This window comes from Petaurus breviceps, unplaced genomic scaffold (genome assembly GCF_028583685.1).
Source record: "Petaurus breviceps papuanus isolate PSGF00001 unplaced genomic scaffold, PetGlider_PUasm1.0 90977, whole genome shotgun sequence".
Lineage (NCBI taxonomy): Eukaryota > Metazoa > Chordata > Mammalia > Diprotodontia > Petauridae > Petaurus > Petaurus breviceps.
Window position 1 is genome coordinate 9,360,311 of NW_027187391.1, and position 24,471 is coordinate 9,384,781.

The window sequence follows — 24,471 nt, forward strand, 5'->3', positions numbered from 1 at the left end:
CTGTAAAATAGGTAAAATAATAAGATCACACCTCCCAGAGTTGTTTTGAGAATCAGAAGACAAAATATTTGTAAAATACTTTGCCAACTTTAAAGCACTATATAAATGCTAGCTATGGTTATTAATAACTAAACCCACTCTAAAAACTACTATTCTAGTGTTTATTTAAGACTATGCTCCTATGTCTAATACCACAAAGGACAACAAGATATACAACAAGCATAAAGATAAAGATAAAGAAAGACAACAAGCATAATCCTTACCCTTGAGTTGTTTATCAACATTGCTGGATAAATGAGACTTACACACAAGAAACAATCTGCAAACAATGAATACTAGGCAGTATATCATTAAGTGCTAGGATTTGAGGAACAGATTATGAGTGATAAGAGATATTCAAGGGAAAAAAAGAGTAAATGTGTACTAGGGCATTCAAAGAGGGTTCTACATAGGCTTGGGGGCCTCAATTTGGGTCCTAAAGGATATAGAGGATTCAGAATTGGTAGGAAAAGATATTCTAGGCAGGAGAGACTGAAGTAATGATCAAACAGAATCAGTGCAACTTTGAAAAGTTTGTGGTCAGAAATCTTTTAGGAACTAGCAAGATGAAATTATGTATTTTGGTAGTCAGAAGCTGAACTAACTTTAAAAAGCTTCTTTGCATAACATTAATATTATAAGATGCTGTCACTCTGGTAGAAATTAAGTCTTAGAGTTTATGTATATTTTTGTATTGTAGGATCAAACAGCTATTCTAGAGAGTTTCATTTACCTCATCCCCTCAACTATGTGAAAATGCATGTCTATCAGGGGCAGCTAGGTGTTGCAGTGAATAGAGCACCGGCCCTGGAGTCAGGAGGACCCAAGTTCAAATTCGGCCTCAGACACTTAACACTAAAACTAGCTGTGTGACCTTGGGTAAGTCACTTAACCCCAATTGCCCTCCCCCCAAAAAAGCAAAAAAAAAAACCCAAACATGTATGCCTATGGACAATTTTTTTGTCTACTGACTCAGTTATTTCTTATCAGTATAATGGAAACATTAATATTCACTTTTGACCTCGGGGTTGCTGTGTAGTTTGAATGAGATGATGTATAGATAGGTGTTTTATTACTCTCAAGTGCTATATATAGAACACATACATACATATAACTATATATCATATATAGCACTATATTCTTATATAGCTATAGATAGTGCTGTATAACGTAGGTATCGAGTGCTATAGAAAACATACATTGCTATATGTATAATGGAGGCATATATTATATATAGCATTATATTTATATGTATTTATATATAGTGCTACATATAAGAGAGCTATTGAGTGTTATATATAGCTCTCTATCTAGTGCTAAATGTAAGATACCTGCTAAGTGCTTTATATAATACATACATATATAGCTACATACAATCTAGCTATCAACTGTCATATATAATGATACATATATGGCTATATATAACATAGCCATATATTATATGTAGCATTACAATTTATGTGTAGCTATATATATGGTACTATATATAATATAGCTATTGAGTCTTCTATATAATACACATACACACATAATGCAAAAGGCTTAAATACAAGGGAGTTTGGGAGGGAGACTCTAGCCAATCTGAGGTGATCAGGAAAGGCAGAAGGTCTTGTTTGAGCTGTATCTTGCTGAAAGAGGGGGATTTTAGAAAGTGGGGTAAGCAGGGAGGGCATACCAGGCATGGGAAAAAACCAGAGCAAAGGCCCAAAGACAAAAGGAACTGAGAAAAAAAACTTGTTTGCTCTGATTGTAGAGGATGGGAGGGGTGTGATGTATAATGAAGTTGGGAAGATAGGTTGAAGGCATGGCTGTGATGGGTTTAAAAGGCAAACAGAGGAGTTTCTTTTTGATTCCAGTGGCAATAGAAGCCACAGGAGTTTTCTGAGTAGGTGAGTGACAATGGTTACACCTGTAGTTAAGCAGAATGATTTTAGTGACAGTGCTGAGGCTGTGATGAAAAAGGGAGAGACTTCCAGCAGAAAGACCTATGAAGCGACTCAAAATAAACTAGGTGAGAGTTATGAGGGTGTGAGTTAAGTGGAGAGAAGGGGTCACACAGAAACATGATGTAGATTGAGGGAGGTGGCTACTTGTTGGATTTGAGGACTTATGAACCTGGGAAACTGGAAAGATGGTTGTGTCTGGCAAAAATAGGGAAGAAGTGTTTTGGGGGAAAGAAAATGAGTTCTCTTTGGGATATATTGAGTTTGAAATAATAATACCTAATGAATATATAGCACTTTTAAAATTTCAAAACTTTTGGTAAATGTTATCTCCTTTAAAAAGCTCCACAACCTCTGGGTACTAGGGGTATGCCATTCCCATTTTACAGAGAAGGAAACTGAGGCTCAGAGAGGTTAACCAGTGGACAAAGATAAGTGCAAAAGATAAATCAGTAAGAAAGGAGGATCATAGAATTCCAGTATTAGGATCTTAGAGGTTATTTAGCCCAACTCCAATCTTTAACAGGTGGGAAAACTGAAGCCCAGAGAAAACATGCTTGACTTGCCCAAGATCACACAGGTAGCAGAAATACCCTTAATGTGAAACTGTGGCAACAATCTGATGCAACTTTTTGATTCTATGCAGAGGCAGTGCTATGTACTGAAAAGAGCTATAGGTTTGCAATTGGAAGACCTGGTTGTAAATCTTCAGCTCTGCTGCCCTACTACTGTGCCTTGTGACCTTGGACAAAGTCTTCAGTTTCTCCTCTGTAAAAGGCAACAGTGGCTCTAGATGATCTCTAAAGTGTCCCTTCATTCTAAATCCTAGCTTCCCTTTCTAGTGCTTGGTGATTACACAGTAATATTTCTATTTTACTGCCTACAAACATAAATACCTTGTTCCAGAAGGGTTTCTCACAAAATGTAAAAAGATAGGGACTAGGAAGAGAAACAGAAAGGCATCTTATGTGTAAATGCAGTCTCTGAGAATAGATTTGAACTGGTCTTCTCACAGGTAATTCCCTATGGAAATAACAGAACAAAAAATACCCACTCTAGAAACCAAGATGGCAGGCAATCAACAAGCATTTATTATGTGCTTAATATATGCCAAGCTCTGTGTGCTAAGCATTGGGAATTTTTTTTAAATGCCAAAAAATATCCCTACCCTCAAAGAACTTACATTTTTAATGTAAGTTATATCCTAATTTACATTCAACAGGTAAATAGCTAAGTACATACAAGATATATACAGAGTAGGTAGGAGGTAATCTTAGAGGGAAGGAATGAACAAGCAGCTGGAAGTAAGTAGGGGGCGAAAAGACCTCCAGGAAAAAGGTAGATTTGATTATTTGATCAACTGAGATAATATTTTTATAGCATTTAGTACAGTGTACTATACTATACTATAGCACATAGTAGGTGCTATATAAGTGCTTTCCCCTTTCCTTCTCCCTTCCCTTCCCATTCCTTGCCTTCCCTTTTTCCATCCCATCACTTCCCTTCCCTTCCTCTTCCCCTTCCTTTTCTCTTTCCTTCCTCTTCACTTTACCCTTCCTTTCCCTTCCCCATCCCTTCTGTTCCCTTCCCTTCTCTTCTCCCTTATTTAAGAATATGCCATATGAGAAAAAGAAAAAGAGGTGATGAATACTGAGAATGAAGCAAATTTACTCCCACACAACCCAGGAAACTTCTAAGTAATCCAAAATTCCTGGAGTTTCCTTTCTTATCTGCTAGATTTTTTTAATCAAGAATTTGACACTTAGTATCACACTGTATGAGCAATACAAAAATACACTGACATATAGACATACCAACCCTTGCCTGAGTGGATTGGTTTTCAAGGTGTAGTTTGAAATGTGACCTGTGCTCATGTCATCAGTTGGAATAAACCAAGTATGAGTTGTCCTAGGTCCTGTGACATAGTTTCAGTTTCTTGCCTAGGTAGCTTTTTCAATTTTCCTTGCACTGCTCAGATGAAATATGTACTTGCTTTTTCACATTTGCTCATTTCTTTTGATCAAAGTCCATCTTTCTGGGTCCTTCCACCTCCCATTTGCCACACAATCTTCAAAATGTTATTGGTTTCCTTCTCTTTTCCAATCACTCATCATCACACTGAAAGGTGAGCAATTTGCTTAAGGTCACATTGGTAGTAAGTAACAGAGCTGGCATTTGAACCAAGGACCTCTGACTCGCAATTTCATTAGAGCTCTAAGGTTCTTTTTTGTTCTGAGTATTTGTGATTATATCTTCTACCAGATGATATAATGAGGAAAATAAATATGAAATTGAGAGTCAGAGATCCTTGGTTCAAATTCCAGCTCTGTTACTTACTACTGGTGTGACCTTAAGTAAATTACTCACCTTTCAGATCTCACTTCCTCATTTCTACAATGAATGAGTGATGACTTGTAAAGTCCCTCTGAGCTCAAGACCTGTGAATCTATGACTATTGTCATCTACTAACCTAGTAGTCGTCCCCGCTTCCCCCTTGTATCCATGCCCCTTGGCCCATGCCCCTCTCATAGCATCACTACGTCCAAATGCTACCGCGGGGACAATACATATCCAAAAGGGGCACCTTCATATTCTTTCTAACAATTTCGATCTTCCTTCCTTTCACTTGTATGTCACAAGAATTCACTTAAGGCAAAGGACCTTTCAGCAGGTTTTGGAATTGATGATATACTCTGGATCGCTTAAGTGATTTTTTTTTTTAATAGAGCCCAAACCCTAGTTAAAGTTGTTATAGTTCTCATTTTCTGAAACATTGTAAAGTTCTAAGTGACTGTCCCAAATAATGAAAGGAAATGATAACATTATAAATTGAACAACCTTCTTTCAAGTAGTTAATTACTTTTCAAAGTTCAGCTCAAACATCGTTTCTCACTTACATGAGGACTTTCCTGATTTCCCCAGCTACTTGTGCCACCCCATCAAGGAAATGATTCTTCAAAATCTAAATTTTTTATATATTTAAATATGTATGTGTGGTCTAATTTGATAGAATGAAAATTCATTGAGGGTAGTGACTGCTTCATTTGTACCTTTTTAAACCCACCTCTGAACACAGTGCCCATTGCATAGTAGGTATTTAGTAAATGATTGTTGATTGGTTGATACTAGTTAGCTTTTTTTTCAGGCTGCACCTGGGGTATCCAAGTGCTGTACTTATTTCCCCAAAGGGGAAGCTAAGGTAAAGAGGATTAGCAACTTGCCCCCAAAGTATGTGAGCTCTGACTAGAATGAAAGCCAATACAAACTACTGTGGTTTTATATAATTATGGGAAAATACATTACTTTTTACATAAAGAACCTCCCAAAACAGCCAAAGAAGAAGGTTCTTTCAGAAACTCACTTAACTTTCCATACTCTAAAATACATTCTGAAATACAGTTTCCAATTGACTATAGGTCTCTTTGCTACACGTTTGGTCCTTCTGATCATTCCTCACCCCAAGTCCTTTTCCATCCTAGTCAGATTCCTATACGGAAGGAATTGGGGAGTTGACAGATTTGCCCTTGTCACCTTTTACACCCTACAATTCAAGTTACCTGAGAAGCTGTTGACAGCATCTTCGGCTTCCAGAAGCCCTCTTTGTTTGGTCCCCTGCAGCTCACTTTTGGATTTCCAAACAAGCTTTACCATCCTGATCATCTCTGGCAGCTCCCAGGTCAATGGTCCCTGCTGATAGTCTGGCCGGCTGCCCATGGAAGAGGGCAGCAGACCTTCTCGTGGAGTCCACCTTCTGCCCAGCTCTGCCGAGTTAAAACATCGATCTAGCACAGGCATTCTGCCCTGTTCTCCAGAGGTGCTGCCGCCACCGCCGCAGCTGCTGCTGTTGCTGCTGCTGCTGCTGCTACCAGAGGGAAGCTTCTTCACGGGCACGGGAAGACGAGCAGGAGAAAAAGAAAAATCACGTCCAGAAACTGAAGAGGGAGGCTTCTCCAGCCCTGCAGGGCAGGCAGCAGCACTGCCCCTTTAGTCTCTCAACAAACTCTGAGGAGAGATTTCCTTCCCAAGACTCCTCACTGGTGAGCGATCTCAAACAGTTACTGTACTTCTCCTTCCTTAGATATAGAACGCATTTCCCCCCCTCTCTCCCAGGCACTGAGTTCACAACACTTAATTAATCCCAGGCTACAGCTGGAATGACAGCAGGGGAAAAAAAAGCCACCGAGGTTTAGCATTTGCTTTTCCTCCTTTGCCCTTCTTCATTTATCTATTCTTTATTTTCTTTTGGTTCTTTTCAAAGATCATCCAAACTGCTACAAGGCACCAGAGAATTCCATGAAACGGAATGGGGCTTACTTCTCCTTCATTGTCCTGTTTCACGGTAGGGGTCTGTTATCTGAGGTTCTCAGGTGAACAGCTTCTGGTTTAGTAAACTGAAAAAACTTCACCAAACCATGCCCTGCAGCCTGAAGGAGTCCTCAATAAACAGAAGGAAGCTTGAACAGTCCAGCCTAACCAGTTCACAGCTGCCTCTCTCTGGATGGCCTGGCAGGGGGCCATCTCTCTCCTTTCCACTAATGACTGCATTATGATGAAGATATTAAGAAAGCTGTTTGAATTTATCCACAGCAACACAATTAAATACTGCAATCTCTTCTCCCTCACCCCCCTTCCCATTTCTTCTCCTTGCTGTCCTTTGGTTTTCAGCAAACCTAAAGGGGTTTTTGACCTATTAAGTCAAATCCCTTTGTAACCTCAGCTGCCCTTCAGCTGGAAGGGGAATAACATTGATTCACATTCCTAAGCTAACAGTGAAAGAAGTGAATTAGGGAAACATCAAGATCTGCATGCATAAGTCCAATGCTGTTGTGTAATCTGAACAAATAACTTAGTTTTAATTTAGTTTCGAAGAAAAGTAACAGTTAAAATATATATATATATATATATATATATATATATATATATATATATATATGAAAGAGTCTGAAAAAGATCAAGGGGGCATGTCTGGCAAGCATGAGAAGGAAGAAAAGTAGCTGGAGAAAGTCACTTTCCCAGGAGATAGCACTGTGAACTTCAGATCTGGGCCCCAGAACTACTGGGCCTCCACCTGAGACAGTTCATCCAAGGACATTCAGGATGGGTTTAACAATTTCCCTGCAGTTTAGAGATATAAGCACTAATCTTGGAAGTAAAAACCCAATATAAAAAAAAGGAACACACCCTTGTAGATGACATGAAAGGCCCTGGACATAAACGTAAATGAGGCAGTATTGTATTTGGTACTTTTGCCAACAAGTAGGGTTTATAGGAACATTTTGAACCCAAGTGTTCACATGGATATCCCTTATTTTCCTGTAGCATATTACATCTTTCCCTTTGCATCCCTGCATTGCAAAATGCTTTATTTTGCTTGGCATTTTCTTTTGCTGATGTACAATCAGTTGTTCCTGATCTACATTCCTTTTGGGGCTGGTTTATCATACGAAAATCTGATGTTTCTTCAGGGCTGGGGAAGGAAATTTAGGGGAGAGGAGGAGGAAGACTGTCCGGAGACTTTTATTTTTACTCTCCCTCTTTTTAAAGGAGGCTGCTGAAAGCTTCCTTAATATGTTTTCTTATTATTATTCTTCCTCTCAACCCATGGCTAATAAGTTTGGTTTTTCCACACTGAATTCAATGACTTGTCCCCCTTTTTTTTTTTTCCCAGATGGAAAAGTACACTGGCAAACAAATTCTATCTTTCCTCATAGATGAAGAAGATCCAAGAGAGTGTGCTGAAATATAAAAGTATAAACATATGAAAAAGGCACCTGGTGCCTTCCCTTTGTAAACTCTGTGATCAAAATATTAATAAAGCACTTATAATTATTATACCTATGCATTTGAATAACCTACATTTGAGTATTCAAAGATCTGCTAATAAGAAAACCATACCTTTTCTCATTTCTTTTTTCCAAGCAGAGGTAAGAGGCATCAAGCACTGGTATGATGCTTTCATTACTTTTTTTTTTTTAACAATCATTGCTACTTTTATTTTGCCATTCTCATTAAAATTTGAGACATTAAAGCTTTCTAGAAATTAGATTTTTTAAACATATTAGTTGCACATGGACTAATGGAGCTTACTTGCTTTTTGTCTGGATAGGATCTTAAACTCATTCTACAGTCACAAACTTCCCTGATGATACCAACCCAAGGGCTTCCTAAGCATCTGATTGTTTTTATTTTTGTTCAGTTATTTTGCCATAGTCATGAGTATCAGGATATCCTGACCCTTTGAACAAAGGGGTTAAGAACAAAGAAAACAAATATATGATTTTATATGTCACACACTAATACACTAATACAGTTCTCTGGTTGCACATTTGTACAAGAATGGCATTTTCTTTTATCTAAGATTGCATAATTTTCATTGTAATCTAAAAATTATTTTACACATTTTCTCACAACAAATATGGAGAAGTTATAAATTAATGGATCATTAAAGATGAGTCCTTACTAACAGGGTTGAATGTGATGGTTTAGAAAAGAATGAATCTCCATTTCAGTTGTTACCCTCTAAGAGGAATGAAACATGTTTGAAGTTTTGAAAAATAAAAATGCCATTTTAAGAATTCCCTCCTTATTTTGTGAGGATCAGGGAAAGGACTCTACATTGTCTTCATCCTGGACTAAAGGTTCAAAAATACCACGAGAAAGGTCATTCTCGTGGTATTTCTGGCTCATCTAGAAACAGGAAGTACAGGAAATCTTGCGAGAAAGTCTGGCTCAAGAGATTTTTTGGCTCAACTTTTCAGACCCAAGAGATTGGGATGGTTCAAATAAGCTTCAAATAAACAGACAGCATTTTAGCACTTGTCTGAGTCTAATCTTTCAGGTTCAGTCATTTTTCTTCTAATTAGTTTCAATGATATTGTATCATTATTGTCTTCTAAATTGTGATGACCAGTGTCTTAAAAAACAACAACACACAAAGAGGTTTCCTCTTCATTTGTTCATCAATTGCTAGAAAAGTCTGTATCTGGAAACTTGGAACACAAAGACCTTGGAGAAAGAAATTAGTGGAGATGAGCTGTATGGAGAAGTAATCGCATTATAAAGGAGTCTTCTAATCCATGTGGCTGATCTAATCTCTTTCATATTCTGAAATTAAGATGGCATAAAATAACAAGATTTCAGATGGATTATATGCAAAATCTCAAAATACACTCTTTTCTTTCCAGATACCATAAGTAAACTTGAATACTGCTTCTGGCAAAGAGTTGTTCCCCTTTCTCCATGTAAAAGAAAATAAAACTAAGTCCAATGGCATTGGTCCACTGCATACTCAATTCTAACAAGTCTTCTTTCCTCTGATACTTACAAAGAACCCCAACATAGCAGGGTTCAAGGAAGAAGAAAAGTCCAGGCTTAAGAACAGGTTTAAGAACCTGCTTTCCTGGCAGAAGCTCTAAGATTTATTTTACTTCCACTTTTCATGTAGCATGCAAGGAGGGATGGTGTCTGCTATGCTCATTGGCATGTCATTAGCTCAACACCTTGAAAAACAGGCACTCGATAAATATTATTTGATGATGGCAATGATAAGTACATTGATGCATTGTACTTCTAACAGTATCTTTTTTTTTTCTGGGAACTTCAAATCTGAATTTGTTTCTTTGTGTTATCTCTCTTTAGATTAAGTACAACACATATCAATTTAATTTTATCCAAAAATTTTCACAGAGCCCAATACCAAACATAACTTTTTTTTTTTGCTTTTTGGAGGGCAATTGGGATTAAGTGACTTGCCCAAGGTCACAAGGCTAGTTTTGTGTTAAGTGTCTGAGGCCGGATTTGAACTCAGGTCCTCTGGACTCCAGGGCCAGTGCTCTATTCACTGTGTTACCTAGCCGCCCCATAACGGTTTTTTTTTTTTTAGCAACTCAAATATTCATATTAAATAATAGCTCATTTTAATAAAGCACTTTAAGATTTGCAGAGTGCTTCTATCGCAACAAGTCTGCTAGTTTTACAGGTGAGTGAACTTGGGGAGTTTGGATGATCTGCCCATCACTTGTGTGGTCCATGTCAGGGCCAGAATCTGAACCCAGTTCTCCTGCTTCCTGTTTCCTTGTGTTCTGTGCTGCCTTAAATTGCCTTTTACAGTAGACTGGTCTGAGGGACAAACGGTGAAGGTACTTAGCCCGGTCAGGTTTTCCTCTCATAGTTGCAGTTCTCATCAACTTGGATCAGTAATGGGGAAAAAAAAAGTGAGTCTGTCTGATGTTCTCTAAACCAAAGAAACTCCAACAACCCCCAACGTCCTTCTGGAGAAATAGAAATGTAATCACTCTGGTCTTAACTAATCTCAAAGGAGCAATGCCAGCAAGTAAGCAAAATCACTCTCTCTCACAGACTAGAAAAGACTGCATATTTCCACAGTCACATGAAAACTGGGTGGGGACTGAAGGTGGGGGAAGAGGGGCAGGGGGCCTGGGAGAAGAGAGGTGAAAGACAAGGTGACAGAGTCATCATTCCAGTTTCACAACAGGTGTCTCTTAAATATTCCTTCTTTTCTTATTCATTCTGAAGATATGCATGAATGGTAGTAGCAGCAGGAATGCCAGCAATTGGTTTGGTGCCAGACAGTGGAGGAAGCACCTTACGGTTCTCTTTCCAGTCTCCTGGAGCTTGCCTGGCCTTCATTAACCCAGTGCTCTGGTTTTCCTTGCATGAAAGTCTCTTTCCTTTCCCTACCCCCAACCTCAATACCCCACCTCCCCCAACCCCTCATCCCAAACTACCCCATTACTTCTCTCTCTTTCTTTAAAGAAAGAAGCCAGGGTTTTTAGTTGGCATCAGACCTTTCTCCTGGCTCTTAGCTTCCCTAACTAGTGCCAAATCTACTGTCTCCAACAGTTCTCCCACAACAAATCAGTCTAGTAACACAAAGCCTTGGGTGGGGGAAATGGCAGGAAAAACTTAATTTGTTCTACTTTGCTACACTCTCTTTTATTATTTTGTTCCCCTTATATATGTGGCCTCCTTTTCCATTTCTATCCATAGCTAGTCATTTGCTAGTTGGGTCTGTGATGCTGGCATTACCCTCCCTGGATTTAGCTTTTTATAAGTGGTTTCTGAGTTTTCTTATTATTGTAAAACACCACACATGGAAATACAACAAATTTCCCTTTGCTTCTATTTTCCTCATTTGTCTCTGGCACCTGGTACCGTAATAAAAAAGCAAACCAACTTCCTCCTTCGCTCTATACCCAACATCCATATCTTCTTGTGTATGTGCTCACAAACCTATTTATCCTTAATGCTATGCTATTTTTCCAGGTTCTGACAGCTGAATGTCAAACAAAATGTTTCTTTCTTTTTTTTTTGTATTACAAATTTATTTTATTTTCAATTCATGGAACAAAATAATCATTTCCATAGCACAGTACAAAATAAAAAAGATGATTGCACATGAAACTGCAAATCTACCACGTACAACTTGCTATTCTCTCCAAATATACATTAAAATGTTTCAAGCAAATCTTACTTTATCATTCCGTGTTTCCCATGATAGTACAGAAGTAGTGTATGAGTGAAGGGGGTAGACTTCTTGGGAGATGAGATGTGGATGAGTGGACAAGCAGATTTTTGAAAAGCAAGGGATAGTGGGTAGAGTTGAATAGGAGGAAAGACTCTATAACCAGACAAGCGGGAAGTCAGTGAGGTAACCACAGCATACTAATTATAACTGTTGTATAACTCATTTCATGAACCATTGCTAGAGGCATCAGTTTGGATTAACTCTAGTGAGGATTTTAAACCTCCAAATGATTCCAAAAATCTATGTATTAAACCCTAATCATGGAGTCCAAGAATCATTGAATTTCAGGGTGGGAAGCCATGCTGGCCACCTTAGTCCAACTCACTCCTTAAAAAGGATCCCTTTGATAACACACTGGTAAAGTGATCATTCAGCTTATATGAAAATATATCAAATGATGGAGAACTTTCTTCTGGCAGAAGCTCAGTACATTTTTGGATACTCTAGTTGTTAGGAAATTTTTCCTTGACATTAAGCCTGAATTTTCCTCATAATTTCCACAAATTGTTACTAGTTCTTCCTTCTAGGGATAAGTAGAATAAGTCAAATACACTTCTACATGATGCACCTTCAAATACCTGAATATGTCTATTATATCCTCCCACATATTCCCATTGTCTTCTTCTTTCCAGGCTCAATGTTCCAATCTCTTTCAACCAGTCCTCATATGGAACATGTAGACTTGGAACACCTTCATTACCATGGTTGCTCACCCCTGGATTCTCTAACTACCAGATAGTCCTTCCTAAAACTAGAACTGAACACAGTAGTCCAAATGTGGTATGATGAAGGCAGAGTATAATGGGATGATCATCTGTTTATTCCTGGAAAATGTGCTTCTTCTCTATAATGCAGTCCAATTATTAACTGAATCTAGTCCCACATCTCCAACTGCCTGCTAAACATCTCCATCTAGATATCTCAATGGAATCTCAAACTCAACCTATCTAAGGCAAAACTTATTTTTCCCCCCTCTTCTAAACTTACTTGCCCTCCAAAAGCTACCATTTCTGTTGGGGGTACCACCATTTTTCTAGTCACTCAACCTCGTAATCTTAAGAATCTTTCTGATTTTCTTTCTCCCCACCTGCCTCTCCCTCTCCTTCCAATCAATTCAGTACCAAACCATATTGTTTTTATCTCCATAGCATCTCCTGAATCCACCCTCTCATTTCCATTCATATTACCACTACATAGTTCAAGACTTTATTACCTTTTATTTGGACTATTGCAATGGTCTCCAAATAAATTTCCATGCCGCTAGCCTCCCTCCATCTCTAAACCATGCTCTGCACAGTTGCTGAATTGATGTTCTGAAAGTCAGTGTGACCCTTCCCAGAACCCTGAATGGCTGACTCTCTCATCCCTCTAGGATCAAAAACAAACTCCTCTGCCTGGCATCTAAAACCCTTCACAATCTGCTTCCACACCCCCTTTCCCCCCTACCTAACCTTTTTTTTTTTTAAATGTTAATCCCCTTTATGACCCTACACTCCAGTCAAATTGACCTAATTGCTGTTCCCTAAACTTAACATTGGCAGCTAGGTGATGCAGTGGATAGAGCACTGGGGACTCATCTTCATGAGTTCAAATCTGGGTTGTGTGACTCTGGGCAAGTCACTTAACCCTGTTTGCCCCACTTTCTTCATCTGTAAAAATGAGCTGGAGAAGAAAATAGGAAACCGCTCCAGTATTTTCACCCAGAAAGCCCCAAATGGGGTCATGAAGAGTCAGACACGACTGAACCCAAATTCATTCTCTCTCTGTTTCTGTCTGTCTCTGTCTCTCTGTCTCTGTCTCTCTCTGTCTCTCTGTCTCTCCATTTAGACACCCTGCAGCTTGTGCCTGGAGTGCATTCCCTCCTCACCTCTTTGAGGGCAGGAGTTATTTGACTTTTCCTTTTGCTTTGTTAGGGTCCAGCACAGTGTGTAAATGTTTGCTGATTTGATGATCTATAGTTAAAGGCTGAAGCCTGAATTTTTGTAATGGATATTGTTTATTATACTCTTCATAGTATGTTCCAGTGCTTTAATTATGCTTATGATTCCATGATGGGCAACTTAAGTTTCCTTTACCATAACCATGACTTCTCATGCAGTCTGTAGTGATGAATGGGGATATTTGATTTCTGAGCCCTATATAATGTCTTCTACATATTTTTAGGCAGTGATCATGTCTCCCCAGGCCTCTTACTGTCATTATTTCACCAGACTGAACATGGATGTTTCTCTTAACCTTTCTATTAGAGGGTTTATTGTTCAACTCATTTTTATCACTTGAATTGCCCTTATGTGTTCTCTCTTTAATTTGTCAATTTCCTTCTTAGAACCGGAGAATGGAACTGAATTTAATGCTCAAAGAGAAACTTAAATAAAGTCTGAGATTTGTGGGGGTGTTTTATTGTTGTTGAAAAAGTGACTTTTGAATGCTGGAAGCTGCTTAGAGTTGCACTAGACTAAGACCACCTCGAGGAGATTAGAAAAGAGATTACCTGGACCACATCAATGAAGTACTGGGATGAGAATTTTCTTTTCCCCTTAATATTAAAAAAAATCAATGAGGCTACTAATAAGATAAAGACTGTCCACATGTACTACCAGAAAAGAAATGAAAAGTAAATAAACATTCCTGGTTCCTTCAACTGATCAATTGATTGCCAGTCTTTTCATCATTCCAGTCACCCTCCTCTGGGCACATCCTAGTCAGTGTCCTTAAGATGTGGTACTTGGGAACTGAACACAGTACTCCAGGTGTGGTCTGGCCAGAGCAGAATACAGTGGTACCTCCCTCATTCTAGACACTATGCCTTTATTACTGAAGTCTAAGATTGAGTTAGCTTTTTTGGGGAGGGGTAATGGGGGGAGGAATGACATGTTGACTCACATTGAACTTGCAATCCACTGAAGCTCCTAGATCTTTTTCAAAGGAACTGTTGTCTAACTATGCCTCTCCAATCCTGTACTTGTGAAGCCCTATTTCACTGAAGTATAATTTATTTTGGGTACTATGACTTCACTGGTGTAGAGAATGTCCCACAAGTAAAATCCCTTTATGAATGTGGATCAGCACTGACTCTTCATCTTAGAGTTTTAGAGAAATTCCTGGCCTTGCAGAGAGAGGAAGTGGATTTTCCAGGGTCACCCAGTCAGGTCTTGAAGCTGACTCTGAGACTAGCTCTCTATCTATGACATAATCATGCCTTGCTAAGTGTAATTTATTCCCATTCAATTTCACCTCATTAAATTTAACCCATCATTTTAGCCCATGGAGAACTTTTGGAATTCTCTTTCGTCAAATATGAGAACTATTCCTCCAAGAGTCCTTGCCCTTAATGAATTTATACTCTATACAATATTATAGGTAAATGTATTTAAAAAGAAAGTGCAAAACAAGGTTATATAGGGGAAACAAAGGACTCTTCTCTAGGAAAATAATACATTGGAGTTGGGATTTGAAGGATGGGTAGGAATCCATCAGGTTAAAAGCAGGAAGGAAGAATATGAACAATCTGGACAAAGCCAGAGAGAAAGGAAATTTTCAGGTGACACACTGGTAATCCATCATGGGAGTGGGGAGGGAAGGGAATAGCATTTATGTAGCACCTATTATATGCCAGCCACAGTGCTTTACAAATATCTCATTTGATTCTCACAGCAATTCTACAAGGTAGATGCTATATTTTACAATTGAGGAAACTCAACTCCATTTTACAGTTGAGGAAACTGAGGTAAACAGGGTCAAGTGACTTGCCTAAGGTCACACAACTGGTAAGGCCAAATTTGTACTCAGGTCTTCGTGATTCTAGGTCCCTGCACTCGATCCACCATACCACACAGCTGCCTAATTTGATGGGTGCATAGAATATTTGGAGGTGAGTAATATGAAATAAGTCTGAGAAGAAGAGTAAAGGAGAATCTTGTTCTTTTTCCCTCCTCTTTTCTTCTTCTTTTCTTTTATTAAAAAAAAAAACTTTTCTCTGAAAGCTAATAATTGTAAAATAACATTCATGAAATTGTTACACATCCCATACAAAACAAACAAGAGATGACTTGGCTTCCACAAGAGGGACCTCTCCAATTTCTTGCACACCAGATATGAATATTTTTAGTAAGAGTTGAGAAAGACCCCAATCTTTAAGACATTGATATCTTCAGAGCAGAAACACCAAGTTTCTATGCAGAATACCCCACATAGGAAATAGGTATACTCTCCCCTTCAGGAAAAAGGTAAAGGCAGAGGCTAAAGGTCTGTGCTGACTGGGGTGGGGAGCATTCATAATTCTGAGTTACTCTGTGGGTTTTACTTCTGCCTTCATACCTTTGCTTTAGCTTTCATGTTAAGGTGAATGTCAAACCCAAGCCACTCTGGTGAATAAATATTTATGGTGTGGTCTCACAAGCCTACTGGTTAGATGGACAGTTTTGCAAGATTCTATCCACACCAAAGTTCTCTCTGACACACACATACATACACACATACTAACACACACACACACACAAACACACAAATTAGTTAAGCCTATTTCTCTCTGCCCCAACTTCCTTCAGTAATATTTTGTTGAGCTCCTATTGCTATTTTCAGAAAGGGTGGAATTACAGACGCAACTCTGTCTCTTTGATCTCCATCACTGGGAACATTGCCAACCAAGACCAGCCCCTTCATTTAATTTATTAAAGAGCTGTGTGAATCGGCCTGTGGATGAAGGCAGGCGATCTTTCCCACCGTAAGATTCCAGGCAGTAACAGAATGAATGGCAACCAGATGGTCTCACAGAGATAGAAGGATGGAAAGAAATAAAGGGGTCATTCATGGAAGGAAGGCCATAGTTGGTGGCCCAGTGGTGATGCTGAGTCATAGAAATGTGCTTCCGGGTCACAGAAAAAAAAATCAGCTGAGAGAACCAATCATAAGTATTACCCTTTATCAGGTAAAGCCTAGAATTCATGCAGCTACAGACTTGGGACTGTGCAGAGAGAGGAATTCCTTGCTTGGGAATCAGTTGAAAGAAACTGGAAGAAAAAGAGTAAGCAAGAACGTGAGGTTGGAATGGAAGCACATTTAGATGATTAAAAATTTGCACTGTTAACTAAACAAGAAGGCCCAGGATAAATGAAAGCATCTGTTCTTAATTGAAAACATGGGGGTTTCTGATGTCTTTTTTTTTTCATTGTATTTTCTGGTTCCTATAAGGCTATGGGTAACACTTATGCTGCAACATATAAATACCTATATTGCCTGATAATGTGTAGGAATGCTAATGTGTTATGAAAGGAAAGAGTTAAGAAGTTCAAGTTATAAGATAAAAAAATCCATAAGTCTCAAATTTGTTCTCATAGACTCTTGAATATTATTATCCTCTCATCAGAGGAAAAGGAGGTGCTGAAGACCTTCTAGGACTAGGTCATCTGGTCCAATAGACACCTGAATGGGAACAGAAATTCTTCCCACAATACCTATTTAAAATGGTCTATCACACTGTTTAGCGACTTCCAGTGATGGGGGAATCCCTTACCTTGCAGGGTGGCCTATTCCATTTTTGGACAGCTCTAATAGTTTTAGGAAGTTTTGCTTTGCATGGGACCCTAAAACTACTTCATTGTGACTTCTTGAGGTGCGTTTGGAATGTGTTATGTCCCCAGGCATTATGCTTGATTTGTGCACTTGACCCAATCAATCAATTCTCCAGGGCCTTATATAGACGACCTCTAGGTGGCTCCTTGGGGACAGTGCCTGGAGTCAGGAAAACCCAAGTTCAAATCCCTCCTTAGACACTAGCCATGTGATCCTAGGCAAGTCACTTAATCTCTGTTTGCCTCAGTTTCTTCATCTGTAAAATGGGGATAATAATAGCACCTTCCTCTCAGGGTTAGTATGAGATTCAAGTTGAATAATAATGATAAAGTCTTAGCACAGCACCTGGCACATAGTAAGTGTTATATAGGTGTTAGCTGTTGTTATTATTATTACTATTATTATGTACTTATTGAATTGAATTTTCTGCCGGTTTTCACATAGAGTCCTTGTAAATATAATCTATAATTGTATATCAATTTATTGTATTTAAATACATATACAAATACAAAAGCATCAATACTATTGTCTCAGTAAGGGCATATTGAATGAATGAATAAGTATACTATTATCTTAATCTTCCAAAAAATGCAATATTGAATTTATTTTTAAACTTTCCTTTCTATGTCATAGAAAAGCATCTTTTCAGGGTAGCTAGAAAGTCAGACTCAAAGTCAGGAATACCTGGATCCAAGACATACCTTGGACACACAGTGGTCATATTACCTGGGACAAGTCACTTAATCTTTCACTGTTCTGGGCAACTCCCCAGGAATATAAGAGGCTCACCTGTACTGGTAGAAGGAGTTTTCTCACCTGGAAGTTCTCTATATGAATGAAACTATAGGTATAGTCCAAGTTCTTTTATATGACAGCCAGTATGTAATATATGCTGTATGTAGACATATATACTTACACACATACATATATTGCTTTGTTTTCAAAGTGTTTTTAACATGTTGTCTTATTTGATCTATATTCAGATCCTTAATAAATTTGGAAACTTTCTTACCAACATTTCAAAATTTAGTGTTTTTCTCTTCAAGCTTAATGTTGCCTTTTATTCAGTTCATTCAACAAATACTTATTAAGCCCATGTAGCAGGCTGGACTGGGCACTGGGTGATACAAAGTGAAAATAAGACATAGTCTCTCCCTTATAGCCTAGTAAGGGAGATAGGATGCACACAAGAATAGAAATAGCCTAAAGTTATGAACCATCTATTTTTGGGGGGAGGAAAATCCCCAAACTATGACTATAATCCCTACTGAGGCACTAGCTGGATGTGCAATATTGGGAAAGTTACTTTACCTCTTCAGCCTGAGTTTCCTCATTCATAAAATAAACAGGTTGACCTAAATAATAATTTAATCTGATCTAATAAATAATCTAAGGTCTGTAATAATCTAGTTCTTTCCTTTTCTCATAGAACTTTGCTTGGTCTACTCTTTTTCACTTATCACACTTTCCATTATATCTTGAAGATTTATATGCTTTCTTTTAGATTTTTAAGCTCCCTGTAGTCAGAAGTGATGTCATTTTTCATTTTTGCTTTCCCATTGCCTAGCTCAGTTCTTTGCAAATGGTAGACATTAAAATATTTATTGAATTAAACAACTTCTCCAACTATTTTGAAGGGGAAAATATTCGTTTGGATTAATTTTGGTTTGTTTATAAAAACATAAGAAATACTAATTTATAGTCACAACTTTTTTTCCTCTGGCACCTGGAAGTCAGGAACTATTTTAAATAATGTTTAAAGAGACTAAAAGACATGTTTCATGGCTTTTGAAAAGTTTGTTTAGCAAAATTAGATATAACAACTTGGTTTAATAAGCCAACAGGACCTCTTCATTCAACTCTCCTTTTCTTGAGTACTCACTAAGTCAGAGTGGCTTTTATTGCTGTTTCCCAAAAGGCAGCATAGCATTCAATTAAATTCAATGTGCACTTAGTAGTGCAAGAAACAGTACTAGTGACATGGGATAGCAAGATAAAAATGAAAAGTCCCCTCCCTCAAAGAATTTGTGTTCTACTAGGGATAGACAACACAAACACAGATAAGTAAATGTGAAGTATGAACAAAGGAAATACAAAACAATTTGGGTTAGGGAGGGAGCATTAAAACAGGGGAAATCAGGATAGATCTCCCAGAGGAGGCAGATTTGGGCTGTCTTAAAGGAAGTTTGAAAGGGCTTTGTGGGTAATGTGCTGGGTTTGGAGTCAGCAAACTTAGTTTTAAATCATGCCCCAGGTACTTACTAGCTGTGGGATCATTGTCAGTCCACATAACTTCTCAGAACCTTGGTTTTCTCATATATAAAATGTGATCAATAAGAGTGCTTGTACTCCCAAGGTAGTACCTGCATTGTAAGCAAAGTGCTTCAAAAATCTTAAAAGTATTCAATCAATGTGAATTAGTATTTTTAGTATGAACAGAGTTCTGGAGAAGCTGAGCTTATCATTCATCTCATTCATCACACCATCACCCATTATATATAATGGAGGTCTACTGTATACCCAGAGAATCTCAGAGGTGAGGATGCTAGGGGAAAGATGGCATCTCTCCACATGGAGAATTCTAGGGAATTGTTACCAGGAGAATAGTTATGATGTAGAAGGGAAGTGTTTTACAAAGATAGACTGTGGAACATGCAGAGACATTCAGGAACTGGTTCTGGTTGGCTAACCATGATTCAAAGAAAGAGGAGGCTTTTCCCATTATCCATGGAGGAATTTGAAGAGGTCTATCAGTTTTAACTTTGTTTTTCTTGGTCTCATCCCTCTTTGTATGTGTGGGAGGGATGGGTAGGAGGTTATTGGCAACCAGTAAATGAATTGGAGCTCACACCTTTGTGAGTTCTAAAGGTACAGAGAGCTGGTGGGTATCTGGTCATTTCTGAATTTGGATTCGAAGCCTTTCTGCTCATTTGTGGAAGGAATCAGTATTCAGAGGTATTCAGAGAATGGTATCTACTTTAGTATCATGTTGTTCCAGAGTCTGGTTTTGCTGATAGCACCTTATTAGTGCCCTGGGGAGCAAGGACCAAATTTTGGGAGTGATCTTTAGCATCTAAGCCTAATGGTAGCTAAGATGTAGCCTCATGAGGAAGTTATGCCACATCTGGATATGAACTTGGTGGCAGTAATGCTACTACATAGGAACTGAGCTAAGATTGAGCCCATGTCTCCAAACTGAGGTGAGGTGTGTGTGTGTGTGAGAGAGAGAGAGAGAGAAACAGAAAGAGAGAGACAGAGAGACAGAGACAGAGAGACAGAGAGAGAGACAGAGAGACAGAGAGAGAGACAGAGAGACAGACAGACAGAGAGAGAGAGAGAGAGAGAGAGAGAGAGAGAGAGAGAGAGACAGAGAGAGAGAGAGAGAGAGAGAGAGAGACAGAGAGAGAGACAGAGAGAGAGAGAGAGAGAGAGAGAGACAGAGAGAGAGAGAGAGAGAGAGAGAGAGAGAGAGAGAGAGAGAGAGAGAGAGAGAGAGAGAAAGAGAGAGAGAGAGGGAGGGAGGGAAAATGTGTATATTCTTGCTGTATCTTTGAAGTAAAAACTAATCTAAAATTAAATGGCTAAATGGAACTGGTATTCTACTGGTCCCCTCACAATTGGGAGAATGAAGTCATTGGGAACTTGAGCTGATGGTATATAAAAGAGATGCTCACACACCTCTTGGGGTATTCCAGAACCTTGAGGGGGAAATGTAACAAGTCTCATTCGGAAAGAGATCTGGAAAAATCTATGTTATTATATATGTCATTAGCAAAGTTGCAATTATAGAATCTTCGATGCGAGGATGAAGCAAACATCATTCATGAAATATAATGTGTGATTTACATTCTATAACTTATTGTAACTTTAACATTCTTACTGAGAACATGTCACCTGTCTTGTAAAATGATCGTCTTATAATTAATTATATAAATAAATTAATTATTATAATAGATGATATTTGCAAATTACTTTAAGGTTTGTAAAGCCCTTTTCATAGATTATTTCATTTAAGCCTCCCAACAACCCTGTGAGGCAGATATTAAAGGCAATATTATCCTCATTTTCAGATGACAATGAATCTCAGTGGATAAGTGACTTGACTTTCATTTTACAGCTATTAAAAGTCATAGGTAAGGTTTGACTCCAAATCATCTTGATCCCAAGTCGGCCACTCTCTTCTGTGGTATCTGCCCAAGGTTTCTTGAACAATCATTATTATACTTTGTGCTTCTCAATTTTCTTTGCATACTTTGAACCTTTTCTCTATTGTTATCTTTATGAACCACAGACATGTATAGTAGCCCTAGCCCAGAGAAAACAAAGAAAATTTCTCATCTTTCTGAATTACCAAGGGATGAGTATTTGGCTCAAAGATAAATCTTCCCCATATGTGAGAGTAGCATTAATGGAAGATAGGAGTCCTGATCCATACTTACAAAGGAGGTTAGAATCTGGGCCTTTTAAAATCATTATGTTCTCCTTCATTGCATGTGAGTTGGTTGCTAAAAACAAGCTATCCTGAAAGACTAAGACATACAATTTACTATTGAGATGAACCATTGTCACTACTAGGAAGCAGTATAAAATTCTAAAAGCATAGTATCTATATATTGTTTAAACATAGTTGTAGTAAGACCTTAACTTCTTCTGACCTAAATTCTTGGCCTTCAGAAGCAGGGAATAAATGACGTGGAACTGGTGAGTGGCTTCCATTGGATTTGCAGAAGACTTTCTGGGCAAATGTTTCCCTCTCAGAGGCAATTGGCAAGACTGCTTTCAATCGTCCAGTGCCAGTTGCATTCTCTAAACAGCTTTACCGTATGAAAAAAAAAGACCTTTAAATGTTTCCTAATGTTAAGGAAATAATTTGAGTTTCTCTTCAGTCATAGTCCACAGTACATGTGGCAAATTCTGATCTGGCCTCCAGCTTTTTTCCCCTCTCTGGCTTGCTGTATCTTGGATGTAGAACTAGGGGCTAAAGAAAATAATTTCTCTAATAGGTTCGATACCTTCTGTTTTTCTTCACTAGTTATACTTTTTGATTTTATTTTTATCTGATAAACCTGGCTTTATAACTCTCTTATAGGAAAATGCAAAAATTATAGATTCAGTACCATATTTTTATAGCACTTTATTTCACTAAGAACACCATAAATGTGAAGTACTTAAGCATTTCTACCATCATCTTGGAAGGATCTTAAGCACCATTTTTCATTAACAAAGGAAGAACTTTAGAGAATAGAGCAGTAAAAAGACTAGTATCTAACAGACTCTTGGCAAAGGGGGTTAGGTGAAGACTGAAGAATTCTGGGTGCTCAGTTCCTCTGTTCTTAATATTCATTCATTCATCCATCCATCCATCCATCCATCCATCCATCCATCCATCCATCCATCTATCCACCCACCCATCCATCCATCCATCCACCCACCCACCCATCCCTCCATCCATCCATCCATCCATCCATCCATCCATCCATCCATCCATCCATCCATCCATCCATCCATTCAATAACTATCTAAGCAAAAGAACACATTCTTAAACCCTGACTAATTAAGCCCAACTAGATCCAGTCACTTGCCTCTCCATTCTCGTGTGCTATACAGTTTTTATATAGCTGATATATTTGGCATTTTTATATGTTCTTTGGATGAAATATTATACTTTGTAAAGTTTTATCTTCCCTGTTAGACTGTAATGAAATTTCTCTTCTCTTCCTCAAAGCATTTATAGCAGTGCTCTGCATCCAATGGGTGTTAAGTCAATGTGATTATTGCTGTTGTTTTAATAGGTAGGGTTGTACAGATGTGTGAAACAGCCACAGTATTGCTGAGAAACTTTGGATAGAATACTTAGGCTGCAAAGTCTGGGCCCTGTCCTTAACCTAAATAGTTTTTTGGTTCCCTTCAAAATATTTATGGTGTGATTTTTTTCTTTGTCTTGAAATAGTCTATAATTATGCATTTTTTTTCAACATGGGAATAAAAAGCTGCTGAAAGAACCCTATGTTGGATTAATTTGGTTGTCAATATGCTCTAGGGATGAATCTCATCCTGGATTTCTCCAGTTGCTTCTTCTTTCTCAATGAAACACTTCAGGAAAATGTGCTGCTGGACTGTTGTTTCCAATCTTTTCTTGAGTTATGTCCTCATGTATTGATGCACTTCATGTGTAAAAGGAATTCCCCAAAATTGACTTTCATTTCTAGTAGACCCAAGGGCCCTGGGAAAAAAAGTTAAACTGTAGTCTTAGGTATGTATTAGGTTTTATGGATATGTATGTAAAGGGTAGCTCCCATATATTTGATAAATTGTCTGTATCCTTTGTTTAATATACACCAAATTTCTATCTACACTACAGGGTTATTAGGAGAAAGGTCTCTGCACACATAAAGGTGACATAGACATGTGAACTGCTATTATTTCCTTGTTCTGCTTTCTACAAACAGCATTTCATTAACATATTGACAAGCTAAGGTCTTCAGTTTCCTGTTCTCGTTTACAAATAACCACAAGGTCCTACTGTCTCCTTTCTACGGTTGAAGTTAGCAAAATTTTTTAGTTCCTGGTAACTCTCAGTGAAACTAAACAGTGTTTGTGGAAGCTACTGGTTGTCACAGGAAGGCCTACAGACAATGGAATAGTGGAAAAGGAAAAGAGACCAGACCGTAGACTAAAAAAAAAAGGGAAGGAAATAAGAGAAAAAAAAAAGAATGGGACAAGATGAAAGCAAGTCTGACAATTATTTTGCATGATACTCGTTGGACCTAGTAGTGCAGAACTGCAATCACCTTGATGCCATAGTATGGCTGCCAACCTTACACTCCCCACCCCTCACCAACTTTTATATTTTCCTCAGATTTTGACTTTCTGCCTAAATCCTGACATATTCTAAGGACTCTCCAGACTTTGTCCTTGAAATTGTTGTTCTCTTTACTAGTCATACTTTAAAACTCTTCTACCCTACACAGACTCGAAATTTGGGGGCCATTTTCTCCTTATTCTATGAAAATCCATTGTAATACCTCACTTCTTACACATACTCTGGAGCCCCATTATAACATTGCTTAAACTTAGAGCACAATGAGTCATGAAGTAGATTTTTCCTTGATTTGAATCAAGAGGGACCAAAAGACTCATTGAGTTCATAATATGGAGAGAGAGAGAGGGAGGAAGAGAGGAGAGAGAGGAAGAGAGGGAGGAGAGGAAGACATAGAGGGAGAGGAAAAGAGTTAGAAACAGACTTAGAAACAGAGAATTACAAATATAGAGATATAGGGTGTGTGTGTGTGTGTGTGTGTGTGTGTGTGTATGAGAGAGAGAGAGAGAGAGAGAGAGAGAGAGAGAGAGAGAGAGAGAGAGAGAGAGAGA

At 38.3% G+C, this 24,471-nt stretch overlaps 1 protein-coding gene and 1 long non-coding RNA gene across 3 annotated transcripts in view; one reads left to right on the plus strand and one right to left on the minus strand.

The window, feature by feature from the left end:
* Positions 1–24,471, minus strand: part of PDE7B (phosphodiesterase 7B) — a 475,247-nt gene that overhangs the window by 186,233 nt on the left and 264,543 nt on the right. The window contains exon 1 of one of the 2 annotated variants that reach the window (XM_069077305.1): positions 5,540–5,829. The exons of the other annotated variant lie outside the window; for it this stretch is intronic. Coding sequence (XP_068933406.1) covers positions 5,540–5,777 — 238 coding nt within the window. The 5' untranslated portion in view covers positions 5,778–5,829. Of the gene's footprint in view, positions 1–5,539; positions 5,830–24,471 lie in introns of those variants that run through there. 2 annotated transcript variants of the gene reach the window in all.
* Positions 5,881–8,510, plus strand: LOC138153125 (uncharacterized). Its single transcript, XR_011166305.1, has 3 exons — positions 5,881–6,019; positions 6,241–6,321; positions 7,651–8,510. It is a non-coding gene; the product is annotated as an uncharacterized lncRNA (long non-coding RNA).